Source organism: Rhinatrema bivittatum, chromosome 17, assembly GCF_901001135.1.
Source record: "Rhinatrema bivittatum chromosome 17, aRhiBiv1.1, whole genome shotgun sequence".
In the NCBI taxonomy this organism is placed as follows: domain Eukaryota; kingdom Metazoa; phylum Chordata; class Amphibia; order Gymnophiona; family Rhinatrematidae; genus Rhinatrema; species Rhinatrema bivittatum.
The window spans coordinates 14,529,163-14,547,767 of NC_042631.1; the positions used below are offsets into that span (position 1 = coordinate 14,529,163).

General features: G+C 42.4%; 1 protein-coding gene across 5 annotated transcripts in view; it reads right to left on the reverse strand.

The window, feature by feature from the left end:
- The window catches only part of MPPED2 (metallophosphoesterase domain containing 2), a 124,400-nt gene that overhangs the window by 12,037 nt on the left and 93,758 nt on the right, over positions 1-18,605 (reverse strand). For 4 of the 5 annotated variants that reach the window (XM_029582972.1, XM_029582975.1, XM_029582973.1 and 1 more), the window contains exons 5-6: positions 6,300-6,415; positions 3,473-3,586 (exon numbers count right to left, since the gene is read on the reverse strand). In XM_029582972.1, coding sequence (XP_029438832.1) covers positions 3,473-3,586; positions 6,300-6,415 — 230 coding nt within the window. Of the gene's footprint in view, positions 1-207; positions 1,436-3,472; positions 3,587-6,299; positions 6,416-18,605 lie in introns of those variants that run through there. The other variant, XM_029582976.1, reaches the window with a different exon arrangement.

Sequence of the window (18,605 nt, forward strand, 5' to 3'; positions counted from 1 at the left end):
TCCCTGCTGGATCAGCACCACACGAGCCTGAAGTAATGGGGTGGATGGAAAGAACATTCACTGAGAGCTTTGTCGACCCGCTGCCGTGCGGAGCACAATGGACAATTTTTCAAAAGTAATAAAAATTGGAAAGACTTGATATTGAACCTAATTAACAACCTCGGAACTAGGAATACTGTACATGGAAGCAGAGACAGAGAAAACAGGTATGTAAAAATCTTGCAATTTTATTTGCATACAAAGGCCGCTAGATATGTAATATCACAATAAATTTAAAGAAACAGCTGCTGTTCTAAAGGCTATCAACATGGTAACAGAAGAAAAGCAGAATGGCATTGTACAATTGCAAAAGAAAATCTATTTTCCAGAGTATTTTGTGCTAGCACGATTGCCTTTACACACAGTGCAAAATAATAATAATAATTACAAAAAAAATCCAGAATATTTAAATATAAAAAGGACAATGAAACCTTATTTCAGTCCAGCTTGATTGTATTCATTTGAGTCGCCTATACATGCCAGAAGGTGTGCACAGACAACACCCTTTCGGGAACACCTTGAGCTTTCTCTGGGATCATTTGATTCTTGCAGATCTTATACTGCCCATCCCCAGCTCTCCCTCTCATTTAGTCATACTGCGCAAAAAATACATATATATATATACACATATATAAATTCATATTTAAAAGGAGTTTGCATTTACACGTTTCACGGCATGAAATTCCTGCTCTTTACAGCCTGCATCTCCATAACATTTAATGTAAAAAATAATTTAAACAAAAAAAAACAACAAAAAGTAAGGGTAATTACAAGTAAAATATAGGTAGCAAAATTAGTCCAACTTATTAAAAAAAATAATAAAACAAAATCCAGAGGTTCACTTTTATAAAGAATTGTGACGTACAAGGATGACTGACTTTAATAACACAAGAAATATTACCCCAAAACTTAAAATTCAAACAATATTTAAAAACTGTGCAAATTCAGGTGGTTTAAGATGCTACCTATTTGTTTTATACATATATTAAAATAAAGGCATTCTACCTCTTAAGAGAGAGCTTGGCTGTCCTTTTGAGACAACAGAGAAATGTACAAATTCACAATGCTTTAATGCATCTGTCGATTTAAAATGGAGGAGGCATTTCCCCAAAGTACAGTCTCTCAGTTTTGTACCAGAAATTTACAAACCCCCCCCCCCCCCCCCCCCAAAATAAAACCCCATAGCATATGGAAATAAGTCCAGTAACAGAGCATATGGTTACTATTTAAAAAAAATGGCAGTTTATAAACCTCCTTTTGAAGTGCGCCATAGTGCTTCATGATCCTTGGGGGTTGGGAAGGTCAAAAATAATTGGTGGATTGGTTGGCTGGAAGCTGACTGTACAGGTCGAGGCGTTGATGTACGTGGTGTATCCATCTGTCATGAGTCCGTAACCTGTGGGGGGGGAAAAGGTGTCACGCTTACTAACGTTGCCTCAGGCAGGAAGCACGGACTAGCTGCCAGCGAGGATCTGCATGGAAGTTTAAGAGTTGGAATCCTCTTAATAAATATGCTTCATAAAAATTTGTACATGATAAATTCAGTGCAATCTGTGCGGTAGGCAGAGGTGAATAGAAAAGGGGCTTTCAGGGAAACTCCACAGAAGGCCATAAAACATATTTTCCACTCAAACATCCATTCATTGAGCGAGGAAGGAGAGTTAAAACAGCAAATAAGCAATGACGGCTTTTCCATATGTGACGGCACATAAAGGAATGCCAGCACACAGCTAAACACTTTTGCTCGACTTCATCAGTCTAATTAAAAAAAAAAAAAAGATTTTAATTTATTTGATTTATATTCCGCTGCTTCAAGCACTTCAAAGCAGATTATATTCAGATATTGTAAATGTTTTTATTTGTACCCATATGATATGCAAAACTTCTACCGCATCAGAGCAGGCCCTGTTAATTATTTATGCAAGAGGCTGGGGTCCCCCAGTTATCAAACTTTTACTTCAGTTTAGATCAGAATCTTTACTGGCCCTTTCTCCACCACTGAAAATATTGAGGGAAAAACATTGATTAATCTTAAATGTGCAGCTTAGGTCCTATAAAAGGTCAGATCGAGCGTATCGGTTAACACTGGGAACTTACTAGCAGAGGGGGCAGATAAGTCTTTGGTGAGTGATGGTGGATTCCTTCTGCCAAAGGGGATGGGACAAACAAGGGAGAGAAAACAAACGCCTTCCATGAGGCACCCAAGGGAGTTGGTCAGGAGATTTTGACTGGTCAAGATCTTGACATGGAAAGAACTGGGAGAAAGGGAGGCAGAGTAAGGAGATGTCTGAGGCTGACTTTCCAGCTCTTGCTGGAAAGTCAGCCTCAGACATAAACGATCCTTTGGAAGGAGAACTCTTTTTTGAGATATGTCCAGAAGCAGGACCTGAAATGCCTGTCCACTAGGAACCAGTTGGAAGAATTTCTGTGGGTCATCTACTGAGTTATCAGAAAGTGCAACAGAGAATTTGTACCTTCTTCTGGGGAACAGCCGAGGGCCCAAGAAGGAAGGGGCAGATTCTTATAGAGCATTGAGAGTAATCTTAGAGGAATATTTACTTTGCTTTTCTATCTGGATTTTTCTACTATTTCTGCTGTAGGCTTTGTTTTGTACTTGAAACTTGGCTAATTGTCTCTGGTAAAATAGTTTCTGTTTGGAGCACAACCTTGGTGTGGACAATGTTTTATTTTGAAGGTAACCTCTGCTCAGTTTGGCCTTGCAAATATGTCCTGTTCCCATTCCATGAAACTTAGAAATTCTGCAAAGTATTCACAGGAGGACTGCTGAAGTACAATTGGGCCTGGCCTAGCAGTCACCTGCTAGGTAAATCCAGCATAGCAGCCCAGCCAAGCCATCAGGCCCAGGAGTGAGAAAATTCCCCAGCAATGAAGTTCATTACATTTGACTCTGGTCTCAAGCAAATAATTATTCGAGTGAAGTTGAGATTATGTTAATTCTTGTTGATTGTATTTAATATAGTTGCAGCTCTCACATGGGGTAAGCTTGTGGGATGGTTGATGGGGGGAGGTATATGAAGCATACAGCCGGGGTAATGGCTGGGGGAGGGGAAGCAGTGTGTACCTATGTTATGTAATTCCTGTTGCACCTCCCTTAGGCCATAAGCGATCTGCATAGCCTGGGTCAGAGGTTTCTCCCAGTCAGGATGCCACTTAATATTAAACATTAACATGGGTGATGTACAACCAACTTATTTCCACAGAAACTGGGAGCACTGGAAGTGGATCCAGTTCCTTGGCAGCTATCAGTGCACAATGATGTGGTAATGGGAGGAAAGGGAAGGGAATGAAGGATTTAAACTTCTAGTTGGAACTGTTGGTGGTGACCTTTCATCAGGAAGGTTTCAGCCCTTCCCTGCGCTGTGCTGGGAGATTTCCACCCTGCAACCAAGACTTTCGTGCGGGTTCTTCTTACCTTCATGAATTCCACCGAAGACGTGCAGTTTGGGTCGCACCCGCCTTTGTACGGTGTTCAGCAGCTCAACGCAGCCAACTCGCTGCAGTTCCTTGGGGACCCAGTCTCGAAAACCTGCAGCAAAATGCGATCGATAGGGATTCATTCTCTCAATTCAGGTAAAGCTGCATTTCGACTTTCAGGAAACAGTAATTCACCGAAGGCTTTATTACGTTATCTGAAATCCAAGCCTCGCCATTAGACCCTACAAGTGCTTTCAAGAAACGTCATCACATTGCCTTCCCCGGTCCTTGTGTTTTTTAAATTTGTTTTTCTCTTAATTAACATTTTTCTGTATATGATTAGATTTATTGCCCCGCAAGTGGAGAACCTTCTAAATGAGTAGAAAGTGCAGAGTGGTTCTTCCTGGAAGCGCAGTCATTTTTTTACAGGCATCCCACCAGACTTGTTTCCTCCTCTTTTTGCTGCTAGTGCATACTATCAATCAGCCAGCCAGCCAAGAAAAGTAACAGCATCTCTGGTTATTCCTCAGGTCAATGTCTGACACATTCAGTACCCTCCCCCTCCCCATCCCCTGACATCACTTGGCTTCAACGTCCAGCGAGCTGAAGGCCCAGGTGAGAAACCAGAGTCAGACCCTCCCTCCTCGGGCTCCCAGCAGCAGGCTGAGGCTGCTGGCATAATTGAGTACCTTTAAAGTAAAAGCCACTTAGTTCTACTGTTAATGCAGAAAATCCATAAAAAGGGGCATCAATTATTAGTAAAGTCAGTGTGGGGGATGATTAAGGTCTGGTTGGGGGATGGGGAGAGACTTCAGGCGAGACAGCGCCAGCAGAGGGAAGTGATCTACAGCTGCACTTATGCACCGCAGCCACTCCTGGCCACGTATTTAAGGAAAACAAAAAAAAAAGAGAGTCTTATTAGGAGAGTGCTGAGTGGAAAAGAGATTTTAGTCTTTTTTTTCCCCTCCAGGTGCTGTCCTTTACCCAGCTTAAATTTCAGTCAAAGTGCAGCTGAGAAGGGGAAGGAGGTCAGTGCCGAAATACAGGTATCTGAAAGCTAGAAAGACAGCGTTGGCTACTTGCCTTAACCCCTCTCCTCCCTCCAAAATTTTGTTCTTCAGCTTATGTGAAACGCAGGAGCGATGGCTTTCTCTGATTCCAAAAGGGGCAGTTTTATTTTATGAAATGTGTGTGAACCCCCCCCCCTAATGTACAGCACATAAAGCAGCAGAGTTTATAAATGGGAACAGCTTTTGCGCTGTACAGAAAGCCGACAAGGACATTTTCGGAAGGACGAAGAGCGGTGAAATTAGTGAATTTTACAACTGCAAAAGATGTAAATGATAAGGCTAAATACGAAAATGAAGCTAAGAAAAACTTTAGCGGCTGTAGTAGGAAACTGCCATGGAAGGTGTAGGCAGGGCCACACTACACCACCTTCCCCACTGCCACTACAATGGAACTTGAGCTCTGGTGCAGCCCTGCCTTCTTGGCTGTGTGGTCAGAGGGGGATTCCCCCCCCCCTTAAGGTCAGACGTGACATAGGAAGGCGAGGGGGTGCTGCTCCCAAGCGTAGGAGAGAGCTTGTTCTGGGTCAAAAGAAGGTGCTTTACTCCGAGCGGCATGAACTCGCTCTGCGATGCCGAATTTGTGCCGGGCCTTATCGGTGCTCAAACTGTGGGTTGCAGGACAAAGTCTGTGGGTTACTTTTTAACCTGCAGACTTTGCTTCAGTTTTCCAAGCAAAAAAGTGCATGCACTCCTTCACTTTGAAATGAACCTCCAGACCCCCGTGGATGGGGTTTCTGTGCGGGGATTCATTTCATGGCAAACAATGCGCACAGTTTTGACAGTGCAAGCTGTGTGCGCTATTTTCCTCCCTGACCAATGTGCCCTCCAGCAATGCCTCCTCTTTAAGGTGGCTGGGAAGGGTGCATGGATCTGGCTTTCAAAGCTGCCCTTTTACTGCCTCCCACGATAGGACACAAAATGTATTTACATTTTTTTTTATCAGGAACCCAGCACACATTTTAAACACTTTATATCTACCGTAACACTATTGAAGAACAGAAGCCAGGCATGTACGTGGATTGGTAGCTCTTTTCAAGTTCTTCCCCGGTGAAAATGACCTCGCCCTTACCAGCTCAAGGTCATTTTCAGTCAGGCAGATGCCAGGCCATGGCCAACCTTCCCTTCACATTGCACATTGATCAGACCTCCGGCAGGCGAGTGGTTAGACCTGCACTGGGACAGATTTTACCACTGTACTTGCACTGTTCCGCCTGCAGAAGGATAGCACTGATTAACGAGGGCCTGCTTTTGAAAGCTTTATTCTTTATTTGGTGAAAATCCTTAGGATGTAATATCGGCCTGGGCGCCGGGCTCTCTGTGACGCACAGGCCCGAATCAGCAAATTCTCATTGAGCAATCCAAGCTGCTTGGCGCAGGAAGTCTGGACGCAAGTAAAAAAAAAAAAAGCTTAAATTGGGCACTAGGTAAAAATCACTAAAAATTATAAAAGCTTTGAAATTGCCATTTTTTTTTTTGCCTGCCAGACAAGTTCCATTAACAAAATAAATTATCAAGTTCAAAAGGCAGCTAAACCCGCTGTACATATTATCCAATTATGCTTGGCTTCACTAAATCAGAAAATTAAATTTGAAGACCACCTGGGAGCTCTTTAGCTCTACAGAGTTTCATCTTCATCTCCAGCTTCTTTAAGAGGTCACCAATTTTATTTTCATCGAGGTTGGGGGGTGTAAGACTCCCTTTCCCCTACATTCCACATACCAACATTGACAAAACTGCAATCTTTCTTTCACGTACCAAGAGGCGGCCCATGCGTCATTAGCAGATCGATACCCTCGGGGATCAGGTTCCACTTGTCTAGTAAGGACTGGCCTCTGGGGAGGTTGAAGCCCCATCCGTTAAACCACGGGGTCCTGGGAGGAAAAACAAAATTTAAAACCACTTGTCAACGTGATAACTCTGTTTGGCGCCCAGCGTGACGTCATGCACACACACGGATATCTTTCGGTGTCAATTTGCATGACGAGAGTACCACTGGGCAGATGTGGAGATTAGAGATGTGGTGCCACAAATACAAGAAAGGCGCGTTCCAAAACCACAGCTGCAAGCTTAGCAGGCTACTAAAACACAGACTTTGTAAGAGATTACAAGTAGGCGTTTGCAAAGAAAAGAAAGTACAGTGTCTGAGACGGGAGAAGCCTCCGCCGTTGTCACAGCATCAGACAACAGTTTTGAAGGCATAAGGGGTGTTTACCATCAGTAACAGTTGAAACGAAATTATATACGGTCTCCCCATGTGAAATTAAAGTGTCCTTCCTTAGGTGTATTATTTTCTCTGCTCTGTCAATCTGGACAATAGCATGAAAACTCCTTATGAATAAATATTAATCCGGAAAATAAAGTTATTATTATTATTTTTTTTATTTTTTTTTGCATGGAGGAGGGGAGGAGTCACTTTCTAAGAATTCTGAAAAACCTCTGGGTTTACAGTACTGCAATGCCGTCACATACCGGCACCGATATGACATGGCTGCTGGTCTGCCGCACCATGCAACATCTGGAAACAATTTTCTCATTCGGAATATTTTAGCCAATTAACACCAGTTAGTTAAATCATACAGGAAAAGATGGTTTCAGTAAGATAGCTGGCACAGAGCATGAATAAGAACCTGCTAATTATCCCAGGGTAGGATAAATGCAGGACCACCCACCATTTGCTTTCACAAACTTTTTTGAGCCCTGGGCTTGGGAATGGTTTCTTGTTTTCACAGTCATTAATTCCGATGTGCTCTGCAAGCTCTAAGCATAATGAGAGAAATAGTCCAAGGAATGCTGGGGGTAAAACAGTGCTTTACCCTCTGAAATGGCCTTTTGGAGAAGGGTCTGGCCAATGTGCATGTAATTTTAAGCGTGGCGAGGAGAGGCAATCTGGGGGCGGAGTCTGGGTGGGATCTGCATTTGCATACATTCCTTTTCCATTTTGTAAAGTGTGTGTGCAGACTTCCTGCGTAAAGTTCCTCACACAAAAGGTGCAAACTCTGTGCGTGGACTTTTTGTGGGATCATTTTCAAAGCAAATGTATGCATGTGAGTGCATTCACTTTGAAAATTGGTGTTACTTAAGGGTAAAGCAGGCTGTTATAAAATTACCCCCAATGAGGATACATTTTCAAAGCCTGGGTAACATGGCCTGGCTGAATATTTCCCTCCTTTGCCCAGCTGAAAGCAGCCGCTGACTTGCCACAGCACACATACCTTTAGCAGGACTAAAATGAAGTGTTCCCATGGGAGTGTTTGGGTCAGGACAGTTTCAAAGGTCTGTGCACTATTTTACTCCCTTTCAGCTGCTGCATGTACTTTGCAACTGCTAATTTCAAAGCGGAAGAATGCACAAAGTTTTCCTTTGAAACTTGCCTGCAACAGATGTGGGCTAAACTGGCCGTCGGGCACGGCAAATAATGGGGACTATTCAATATTACCCCAATGTAATATCTTGCAGAATACTAATGTGTCCAGTTTATCTATTTAATCCAAATCCAGTTTATTTAATTACACAACTAACGAGTTCCATGTCCTAAGCATGATACAAGTGAATCAATAAATAATAAACATAGAAAACAATTACAATTCCACTATCAAATGACCAAAGAAAACCAGCAAAGAAACAAAAAAATTTACAAACATCCAACTATAAAAAATACATATCTAAAGCCAGCAAAAGTAAATATATGAACTCAAACTTCATATGATACAGATATGTAAAAATATAGGGCAGGTATTCAAAACAATTTAACTGGATAACTTGAGAGTTTTTCAGCTAAATGCCAACATTTGAATATTTGGGGCACTTATTTGGCTAAAATCTAGCTGAATAAAAAGAAAGGCACTCTGGGGCAGAGTTAAGCTATCCGGCTAACTTAGCCAATTTTCAGCTATATCTGGCGACATTAGACCCGCCTCAGAGCAGTCCTAAAATTATCCAGTCTCGTGTGGACGGATAACTTATATTCCAAAAAATGAATATAGCAAATTAAGTGGCAACAGTAAAAAAAAAAAAAAAAAAGGCATACAGGGCTGTTGGCCAAATCTCCAGCCCCCCTTCTCAATGTAGAAAAGATGTGCCTTGCTGGGCTGAGCCTCCACTCCCATTCCCACTCCCTCAAACCTCTCCAAGTCCTGTTAAAAAAAGTTGGACAGGTCACTGCCTGCTTCCATCCTTCCTCTGTCCGTCCGTCCGTCCCCCCCCCCCCCCAGCTAGGCAACCTGCAAAAATGCCTCCCACCCAAACCTCAACTCTCCCACTCACCAATCACTTATTTGATTTTATCCAAATAAGTGCCCCAAATATTCAAGTGTTGGCATTTAGCTGAAAAACTGGACACATTAGAAACCTTTGTGTCGGGATTGCTATGTGCTGCGATCCTGCTCAGACAGCAGCACTGACTCATTTTTTCTACTTTGTGGCGGGGCTTAGAATCAGTCCGATAAGCCCGTGCACCTCATTGTTTGTTTGTTTGGGTTTTTTTTAGAAGACCGTTGCTCTTTAACCAGCTACATTCTTTTTTTTTTTTAATACAGCAAAGAATTCTGATGGATGTAGTCCGACACTTGTCACGTATAACATGGGGCGGAGGTGCTGAGAAAAGAAGTGGAAGGAATCGTACGCTTCTCGTGCAATGCAAAAGGAAGCACGTTTCATAAGGGGTTTACTCTACCGGAACAGCTATCAGGAGCCCTTTCCATGCATGGGACTGGCCCAAATGTGATAGGCATGCTGGAACCCTAATGATACACCTGCCTGCAAAGTTTCAAAAAGATCTGTTCTTGGTAGGGATGTGAATCGTGTCCTCGATCGTCTTAACGATCGATTTTGGCTGGGAGGGGGAGGGAATCGTATTGTTGCCGTTTGGGGGGGTAAAATATCGTGAAAAATCGTGAAAAATCGTGAAAAATCTAAAAATCTAAAAATCGCAAAACCGGCACATTAAAACCCCCTAAAACCCACCCCGACCCTTTAAATTAAATCCCCCACCCTCCCGAACCCCCCCCCAAATGAGTTAAATAACCTGCGGGTCCAGCGGCGGTCCGGAACGGCAGCGGTCAGGAACGGGCTCCTGCTCCTGAATCTTGTTGTCTTCAGCCGGCGCCATTTTCCAAAATGGCGCCGAAAAATGGCGGCGGCCATAGACGAACACGATTGGACGGCAGGAGGTCCTTCCGGACCCCCGCTGGACTTTTGGCAAGTCTCGTGGGGGTCAGGAGGCCCCCCACAAGCTGGCCAAAAGTTCCTGGAGGTCCAGCGGGGGTCAGGGAGCGATTTCCCACCGCGAATCGTTTTCGTACGGAAAATGGCACCGGCAGGAGATCGACTGCAGGAGGTCGTTCAGTGAGGGTTCCGGCGCCTCGCTGAACGACCTCCTGCAGTCGATCTCCTGCCGGCGCCATTTTCCGTACGAAAACGATTCACATCCCTAGTTCTTGGGGAGGCTTCCAGCCTTTGCAAATGACTGGACAGACAGTACGTCCTCAGCACTGCTGCATGGTGCCTAAAAAGAGCTCGAGACGGAATGAAGCTCAAGCTACCTGAGTTGAACATTTGAATGAGAACCCATTCACTTGTCACCAGCATAAGGGGAGAGTTACCCATCTAAATGGCTTAGCTGCATATTTAAAAGGCTTATCTGGATAACAGGGTTTGCCTGGGGTGGGAGGTAGGCGTTCCGGGGAGGTTAATTTAACCAGCTAACTCTAGACGCATCACAGGGCAGATCTAAAGCTAGCCGGATACCACATATGCAGTTCACTGTAATTAATCCGGATGCATTCAGAGGCGCAGCTGCATCGCTGAATATCCTGGTTAAGTTAGCTGGATATGGCTATCCGGCTAACTTAACTAGCCGTTTAGTGGCTGAATATTTACCCCCACACTTCTTGTACGTACAAAGAAAGCAAATACATGATATTAAAACCTGAAATATAGATATACAGAGGGAGTCTTTTTCAAAAGATTTTATGCACATAAATGGGCTTCTGAAAATTGCTACTTTTAGGTGCCTAACTCCTTTGAAAGTTACCTCCATAATTATTTACTTATTACAAACAAATTAGGCATAAGTTGTTTAGATCTGTCAAAACGTTAAACCAATTACTACAGCTTTCTGTCCAAAAAGGGATTCCAGTCTGCACTTATCAAATATATGGCATGTATGAGAGCAGCACCAAATTCCACTACTGAATTCACTATGAACCTAAAAAGTGTCATGCTGGGTCAGACCAAGGTCCATCGCCATAAAATGCCATGCTAAGCCAGATCAATGGTCCACTGAGCCCAGCATCCCATACATAAGAACACAAGAAATGCCATGCTGGAGAAGTCAATGGTCCACTGAGCCCAGCATCTTGTCTCCAACAGTGGCCAGTCTGGGTCTCCTGGAAGGGTTGTCAGATCCCAAAGAGGAAGGCCCTTTCCAGGTTCCTTACTCCCAGAAGCAGTATGTGCAGACACCTACGCCTGTCTAAGTAATGGTTAATGGGCCTGTCCTGAACCGCTGGACAGGCTGCAAAGCCAAACGGGATAATACCAATATATTTAGCACTGGATGCAGTCTATTATACCCAATTACTGATTTCTTCATGTCATTTTGCTTTAATATTATATATTTAAATCTTGTCCCTCGCTCAGAACTTTGGATGGGCGGATTACAAACTGTTACCACCCAGAGGACAGGAAAAATCCTCCCGTACACAGTGATTGATGGCAATTGTTATGGTTGTTAATCAGAGAGGTTTTTTCTGAGATGTATTTTCTGGCCGGCTGCCACAAACAAAGAACTCCTTTTCCCCATCAGGTTCTGTAAATTATAGGGGTCCAGAAACCCACACAATCCAGTCTCCCAGAGGTAGGCAGGAGAAGCAAGAGCCAAGAAACTTTTGATTTGTTATTGTAACATGTCAAATATATTTTTCTTTTATTTTAAGATGAAGACATTTTACAAAAACATACTCTAGCAATTGGGAGAAGATACTTCATAACATAAATACATAACGAATGAACAGACATCAAACAATGGAAGACTTATCAGTTATTACTAATGAATTATACCAGCAGTAAATGTGTTCCACAAAAAAAAAAAAGAAATGCTTCCCTTTGTTGCTCTCTGATTTTAGTTCAAAACTTTCAAAGAATACTGCAAACTCAACGTCCTTCACACAGAACCATAAAACATAAGTATCTTGTTTCTTATCTGGTTGCAAAATTTAAGATCTTTTATAGCACGCCAGTGTTATAACGATTGATCCTTTCAATTTGTCTTTCCTATTTCAAGAGTCCCAGCAAACTCACCCAGGAAAAAAAAATGTTTCAGTTTATCCAGTCTCTGTCTCTAGACTGCATCTCTAGTCTGTATTTCTAATAGGATGCAGCAGTAGCCTTTGTTCCAGTAGCATCTTCAGTCCTCTTGTCCTTAAGGTACCTGCTCTCTGACTTTAGAGAAATAAACAAGGCAAAACCCTGCTACACTACCCGTGCAAACATTCTGAAAGAAATGTTTATATGAATGTTTCTATCATAAATCTCAAATCTTGTTGATTTGTGAGTTCAAATAGCCAGGTGCAAACAAACAATAAAAGCAGTGTAATCCCTGTCTTTTTTTTTCCCTCTGTTTATTTCAGGTAAGCTGCATAACACTAGTAAAGAATTTCTTCCAAAAAGGATATTGGTACAATTTATACAGGCAGCTCTCACTCCACATCTCTCAGTTTCCTCTTTACAGCAAACTGCCATACAACCACTCCTACCCAGGCTTACAGGGGTATTCAAAGCTGGCCATGTAAGTAACTTAGCCCATTAGAACATATCCGGCTATGTTACAATGTATATTCAGCAGCACGGCAAAACTGCTGAATATATGCAGATATATTCGCACTCAGGGGTCGATTTTCAAACCCACGTGCATGCATCCATCCATGTGTATGTAGTTCCTGACGTGCAAACATGGATGTGGCTATTTTATAACATATGCGCGCATTGGTGCATGCATGTTATAAAATACAATTTCTGCACATACATGCATGCCGGATTTTAATGTCTATGCGTGCATGTGTGGGTGGGTGGCCTCTCCTGCGCGCAATGGGGGGGGGGGGATTTTAAAAAACATATGCACGGCGATGCAATAGGGCCTCTCCTATCCTCCTAACTATCCTTCCTATCTTTTCCCCTCTCCTCCCTGACCCCTAATTCCAACCTACCTACCCTAATTTTTTTTGTTTTATAACTTACCTGTTCCTTTAGAGCAGAAGTAAATTACATGCGCTGGCCGGCTGCCGGCGCACACTTCCCCAGGTCAGGGCCTAACGGCCGCTGTCCCGGCTGACCCCCAACCCTCTCCGCCAAAGAACATGCCCCCAGCCTGCCCCTTTAAGGCAGGCCATCCCTGATGCACATACCAGGGGATACGCGCGTGGCTGGGCTGTTTTTAAAATGCGCTTGGTGCGCACACGGCCCGGCCATGCATGTAAACCCTGGTTTTAGTGCGTGTACTGCTTTGAAAATGTGGGCATCAGCCAGATAAGCCTACCCGGCTAAGTTTAGACCTGCTCTATGGGGCATCTAAACCTACACGCATACTTATGTGGCTGACTCTGAATATCGACAATTAGCCATATGAGTTAAACAGCTAATTCTCTCCACCCCTAATCTGTCCAGTACATGCCTACGTTTTGTATAAATCTCTTATGTGGCTAAGTGGTGGCTGCTGAATGTAGGCACATATTCACCGATCGCTACATAGGCACATAAGTCCCGCTTATCCGGCGAAATAGTGCTGAACAGGCTTTGGGTATTGGGCCCACAGTATCATTTTTTTTCTGGGAACACTGGCGGGTAATGATCTCTTCCACGTATCTACAGACAGACTGCAGCCTGAAACCACTACTAGAGACCGCAGCCTGTGTATTCAGTGTACAGAAATGAGCAGCTTTGCATCAAAACAGCAGGCACTGGAAAAAGAGACCTCCAGAATTCCCTCTCCCAAAGGGAGTACATGTTACAGTGTTCAGCCTGACCCTGTGCTGAAATACTCCCTTTCATTAAACAAATGATTTCCTGCTGCAGCAGACAATAGCTCCCAAAGAGATGTAAAACAAATAATCACTTTGGCTTTTGTATCTTAATGTGGATGAACAGTATTTATCTGGTCAGCTTCCCACTTTTGACTTTTCATTGCAGCCACAGGATATTCTTTAGCTTTCACACTCTCTGAAAATGGCTCTAAAACGAAGCAATTCTGGAACGCTACTCCAGTTTAGTTTATCTGACTCTGTCCTCAGATTGATAGAGGCCAAACTTTACATGCAGTCATCCAGACATTTAAACTCAGGCTTTGAATTAACACATAATTCTATCCCCAGAAAGTCAAAAATAGCAATTTTTGACTTTACAGGGGATAATTTACACATGCAAGTGGGCTTTTGAAAATTGCTACAATATCTGTCATTGAATTAACAGGTTTTACACTTCTAGGTGCACTTTTAAGGGGCAATTTTAAAAGGAGTTAGGCATGTAAATGTAACATACTATCGTAGCAATTTTCAAAAGCCATTTACACAAGTAAAGTGCACTTAGATGAGTAAATCCTATGGGCAATTCGATAGCATATATTGTAGCAATTTTCAAAAGCTCACTTACTCGAGTCAAGTCCATTCACTCACTTAAAACCCAGTATTATGCTTGAAAATGCTTTTTAAAAATCAGGCCCTAAATGCATAAATGGGTTTTGAAAATTGCTACAATAGTATGCAACATTTACATGCATAACTTGTTTGAAAACTATCTCCGCAATTTCTTTTCAAACCTGGACGCAGTTTCACCCTCTCAGTTGCTCCAGGCAGCTCCCACAACATGCGAAACCCTTCTTGCTCAGCCCCCCAGGAGCAGGCACAGTTGCTATAACAACCTTGGTTTCCATTAGCTGCTACAGATAAGCTGTGTGCAGAAATCCTGGTAAGTTTCCTCTTATTTCTGTGTGGTAAACACCACCCACAAACAGTGCCCCAACTTTCCAAAGTTTTATTCACCCCCCCCCCCCCCCCCCCCACACATACAAAACTCTCTTTAATTCTTTAGAGGATAATTACAAATTCTTTAGAGCATCCAGCTTCTGCTTGGCCGCATTTCTTTTATCTTTTGAAAAACAGCAGCTTTGCCCAAGTATCCTGGGCAAGCCTGTCCTTTGTCACCTTCACTGGCTACCTGTAGAGGCTAGGATTGAGTTTAAAATCCCTTGCCTAGTGGATAGATATGTTAGAGTAAAGACTGGGATGATGGCTAAATTGCAGTGGTACAGGCCGCAGAGAGAATTACGTGCAGCCAACAAATGTTTATCAGTTCCTTCAGTTAAAGATGCTTATTTAAATCCTACTCATGTTAGGGCTATATCAATTGCCAGTCCACTGATTTGTAATACATTACCAGAAAATATGTGCCTTTTGGGTGATTATAAAGCATTTTAAAAAGGCATTGAATAATGAAATATTTCAAGAATATTTGATGGGGTAAATATTGCCTGTTTAATAACAATATTTTATGTGCTGAAGGAAGAACGCGGCGGTCTATAAGAATCGGAGTTTTGTTTTTATATTTTGTGTTATGATATATTTGTATAGAATTATGATTGTTATTGCCTCTTTGTGATTGATATTATGAATGCTTTAGATTTGTATACCATTTAGATTTACTGACAGGCGGTATATAAACACAATAAATAAATTAAATAAACAAATAAGTGCTCAATGGCTGCAAACAGCACTTTTTATACTCAGCTCTTTTTCAAGTAATTTTATATTTGATTTCAGTAACCTTGCTACATAATTTTGTAAATAAATTAAAAGAAACGTCTACCCTGCTAGGTGGAATATTTTTAAAGGAACTCGATCAGATGTGCTTAGAAAAATTTGTGGTATGCTAAGGCACAAAGCTATTAGTCAATGGTACTTAAATCTGCCCAGCGATGGTTGATATCAGATAGACATTAATGATAAGGTTAGGGTGGCACATCTGGTTTAAAGAACATTCCTATAATAAAAAAACCCCAAGAGCAGTCTTCAAAGCCAAGCCAATGATCAGTGCAAGAATGATCATGATGATGTTTTCATAATGTAACTCTTAAGCTGCCAACGAAATCAGGTTTACTTTCTATTTTGCTTTTCATACATTCCAAGCATCCATCTCCAGCTGCATAACCAGACGACAACCCAGGAACAGAACTGAGCTTTGCTCCTCACCAGCTGAGTGTGTCTGGCCTTGATGCTACCAGAGAAGAAAACCACCAGGCACAAGGGAGAAACTACAAAAAATGGTTGAGAGGCATTTCACCACCGAAATAAACCTGCCACATATTAAATACAAAAATGTGTTTTCTTCTGTAGGCAAGAAGGACATGCACGAAGTAACTCAAGTAAACACAGGGTTTGTGCTAAGTTGCATTTAAAAGCATTTTACACTTATAGTCTGCCTTTTCAATTCCACTGAACTGCCCAAAGCAGTTTACAAGGTAAATCATAAAAATACAATACAAATCAAAACAATTCAATATAAAAATTACAAAAAATGAGAACAAAAATAAAAAAAAGTCCTAATACTCCACTGAACTTAGCCTCTACTCCAAACACAATAAATATACATAAACAGCAAATATAATGACAAAAACAGCATAATTTCTAAAAAGTAAAAACCCCCAAGTGTCAAAAGTGGAATTTTTTTTTACATCCAATTGTTATCCTATTATTTTGACTGAATATTTCCAACTCAAATACATGTGGTGGAGAGGAAGGATGTTTATATTAAAAAATGTTACCTGGTGATTCTGGTTCTGAATCTTCATATAATTATTCTGGATTGCCTGGTGTCCTCCATACATCAGCAGGGGAGGTCAGGTCTTTAGAGGTCCATATTCAGAACTTATCAATCTAGGAAAGTTAGCCAAATAGGTTTATCCAGCTAACTTAGAAAATCCAGCCCTAACGTAGCGCAGCTCTCTGAATTCGGTGGTAGCGGGGGGGCAGGCCTGCAGAAGCCGGCAGCCGATCGCACCACCGCGGTGTTATCGCTGTCGGCTTTCGCACCCAATAGCGCCATCGTAAAAGGTGGTGCTATTGGGTGCGCTACTGGCAGCGATAAGGGGTCTTACCTTATTGCTGCCAGCGAAGTTTACGATGCCGCCCCCCACTCCGCCCCGATCTAGCTATCGCATGCGAAAAGGGTCTTTCCATGTGAGATAGGGTTAGAAAATAACCCCCTTAGTCGGGATATTCAGCAGCGCAGCCACGTTACTGAATATATCTGGATAAGTTTGATTTAGCCAGGTAAGTTTATTCAGCCAACTTTAAACCTGCTCAATAGCAGATTTAACTTATCCAGCTAAGTGAGCCACATAAGTAGTCTTGTTCTGGAACATCCCCATCCTGCTCACCACTTAAACAGATAACACTGAACACAACCAAATTTTCAAATACTGCCACTTAGCCAGATAAATCCAAACTTATCTGGCTCAGTGGCACTGGATGTACAGTCTTTAACATTTTAGTCTTAGACTAGGTTGGATGTAGGTCTTTAATGTTTTAAACCAGGCTGTTGTGGGTATTTCTTTTTTTTTTTAATTTATTATTTATTAAGCAAAGTCAAGGCACAACAATGCAATGCACATCTACGTTACAAGAAATAGCAATACCATGCATTTTCCCAAAACTGTAAGCTAACAATATCAAATAAAGAAGCATGACATAAACTTGTAGCTTTGTCTCTCTTTTACCCCATCCCCTCCAGTATAATTCCCCCCGTCCTCTCCCCAAAATTCCCTAGACTACCTTCTCTTACCCCTCCTTCTGCTCCTTAAGGGAATCATCATGAACACTGATCCTCTCGCCATGTAATGTATGGACCCCATGTTTTCTGGAATCGTGGGTGAGAATCATGAATCTGGGCTGTCAATCTACATGTGGTATCCAAAGTAGCTTAGTCAGTTGGACATTCAGTTTCTGGGGAACTCCAGGTTTACGCCACCAAGCAGCCAATTCATATCTCACTGCCAGAATTATAATCTGAAACAGGCGGCCAAACCGCTCATCAACCATGCAGAGATCTATAAAGAGTAATAGTAATCTTGGATTTCGTATGATCTTGCATCCTGTAACCTCAAAAATGAAATCTAAGCCCATAGTCCAATAGTCAATCACTTTAGGGCATTCCCAAATATGATAAAAATGACCTTGCTCCCCACACTGGCGCCAACACCCGTTAGACAAGCTAACTGGAGTAAGGTAGCAGCAGTATAGCAATGTATAACCATTCTCTATTGCTCTTGAGGAGTCAGTGATATCCAGGTAGGTTTAGCTGTAATCACTGGGGGCATCACTGGGGCATATTCAGAGGTGGACTTATCTGGCTTAAGTGCCACTGAATGTCCCTGTAAAGTTACTCAGATATCTATACGGTCAGCAGCCTTGAAGTCTTCATAAGGTGTTCCTGAGAAGGTTTAAGACATTATAAGTTCGGGGCCTTTTCTTACTTTGCCACTTTCCTATTTCCATTCTGTTTCACTCTTGAAGCCCAGCCTTATTTAGATTTTTATATTCCGCTTTTCCCACTTTTTTCAGTGCTTCAAAGCGGATTACATTCAGGTACTGTAGGTATCTCCCTATCCCCAGAGGGCTCACAATCTAAGTTTGTACCTGAGGCAATGGAGGGTAAAGTGACTTGTCCAAGGTCACAAGGAGCGACAGCAGGACTCGAACCCTGGCCTCCTGGTTCCTAGCTGCTCTAACCACTGAACCAAGGCCCGCTTCTTTCTCAAGCCAGTTTGTTAACCTCTAGGTCATGGCATTCCTTGCTCTTGCTTCAGCAACCAGTCTCCCTGGCTAGCATCCATCCCTGTGGACTTATTTTAGATTCTGTTGTAATCCATATTTATTTTAACTCATGATTCCATACACACTACTTCCGTGTGGCATGTGTAGGCCAACAGCACTCTCTACACAGATACAAATGGATATCTAGCGCCCCATCACAGCCAACAGAATCTCCTGGCTGAAGTAGAGAAAATAACTCTCT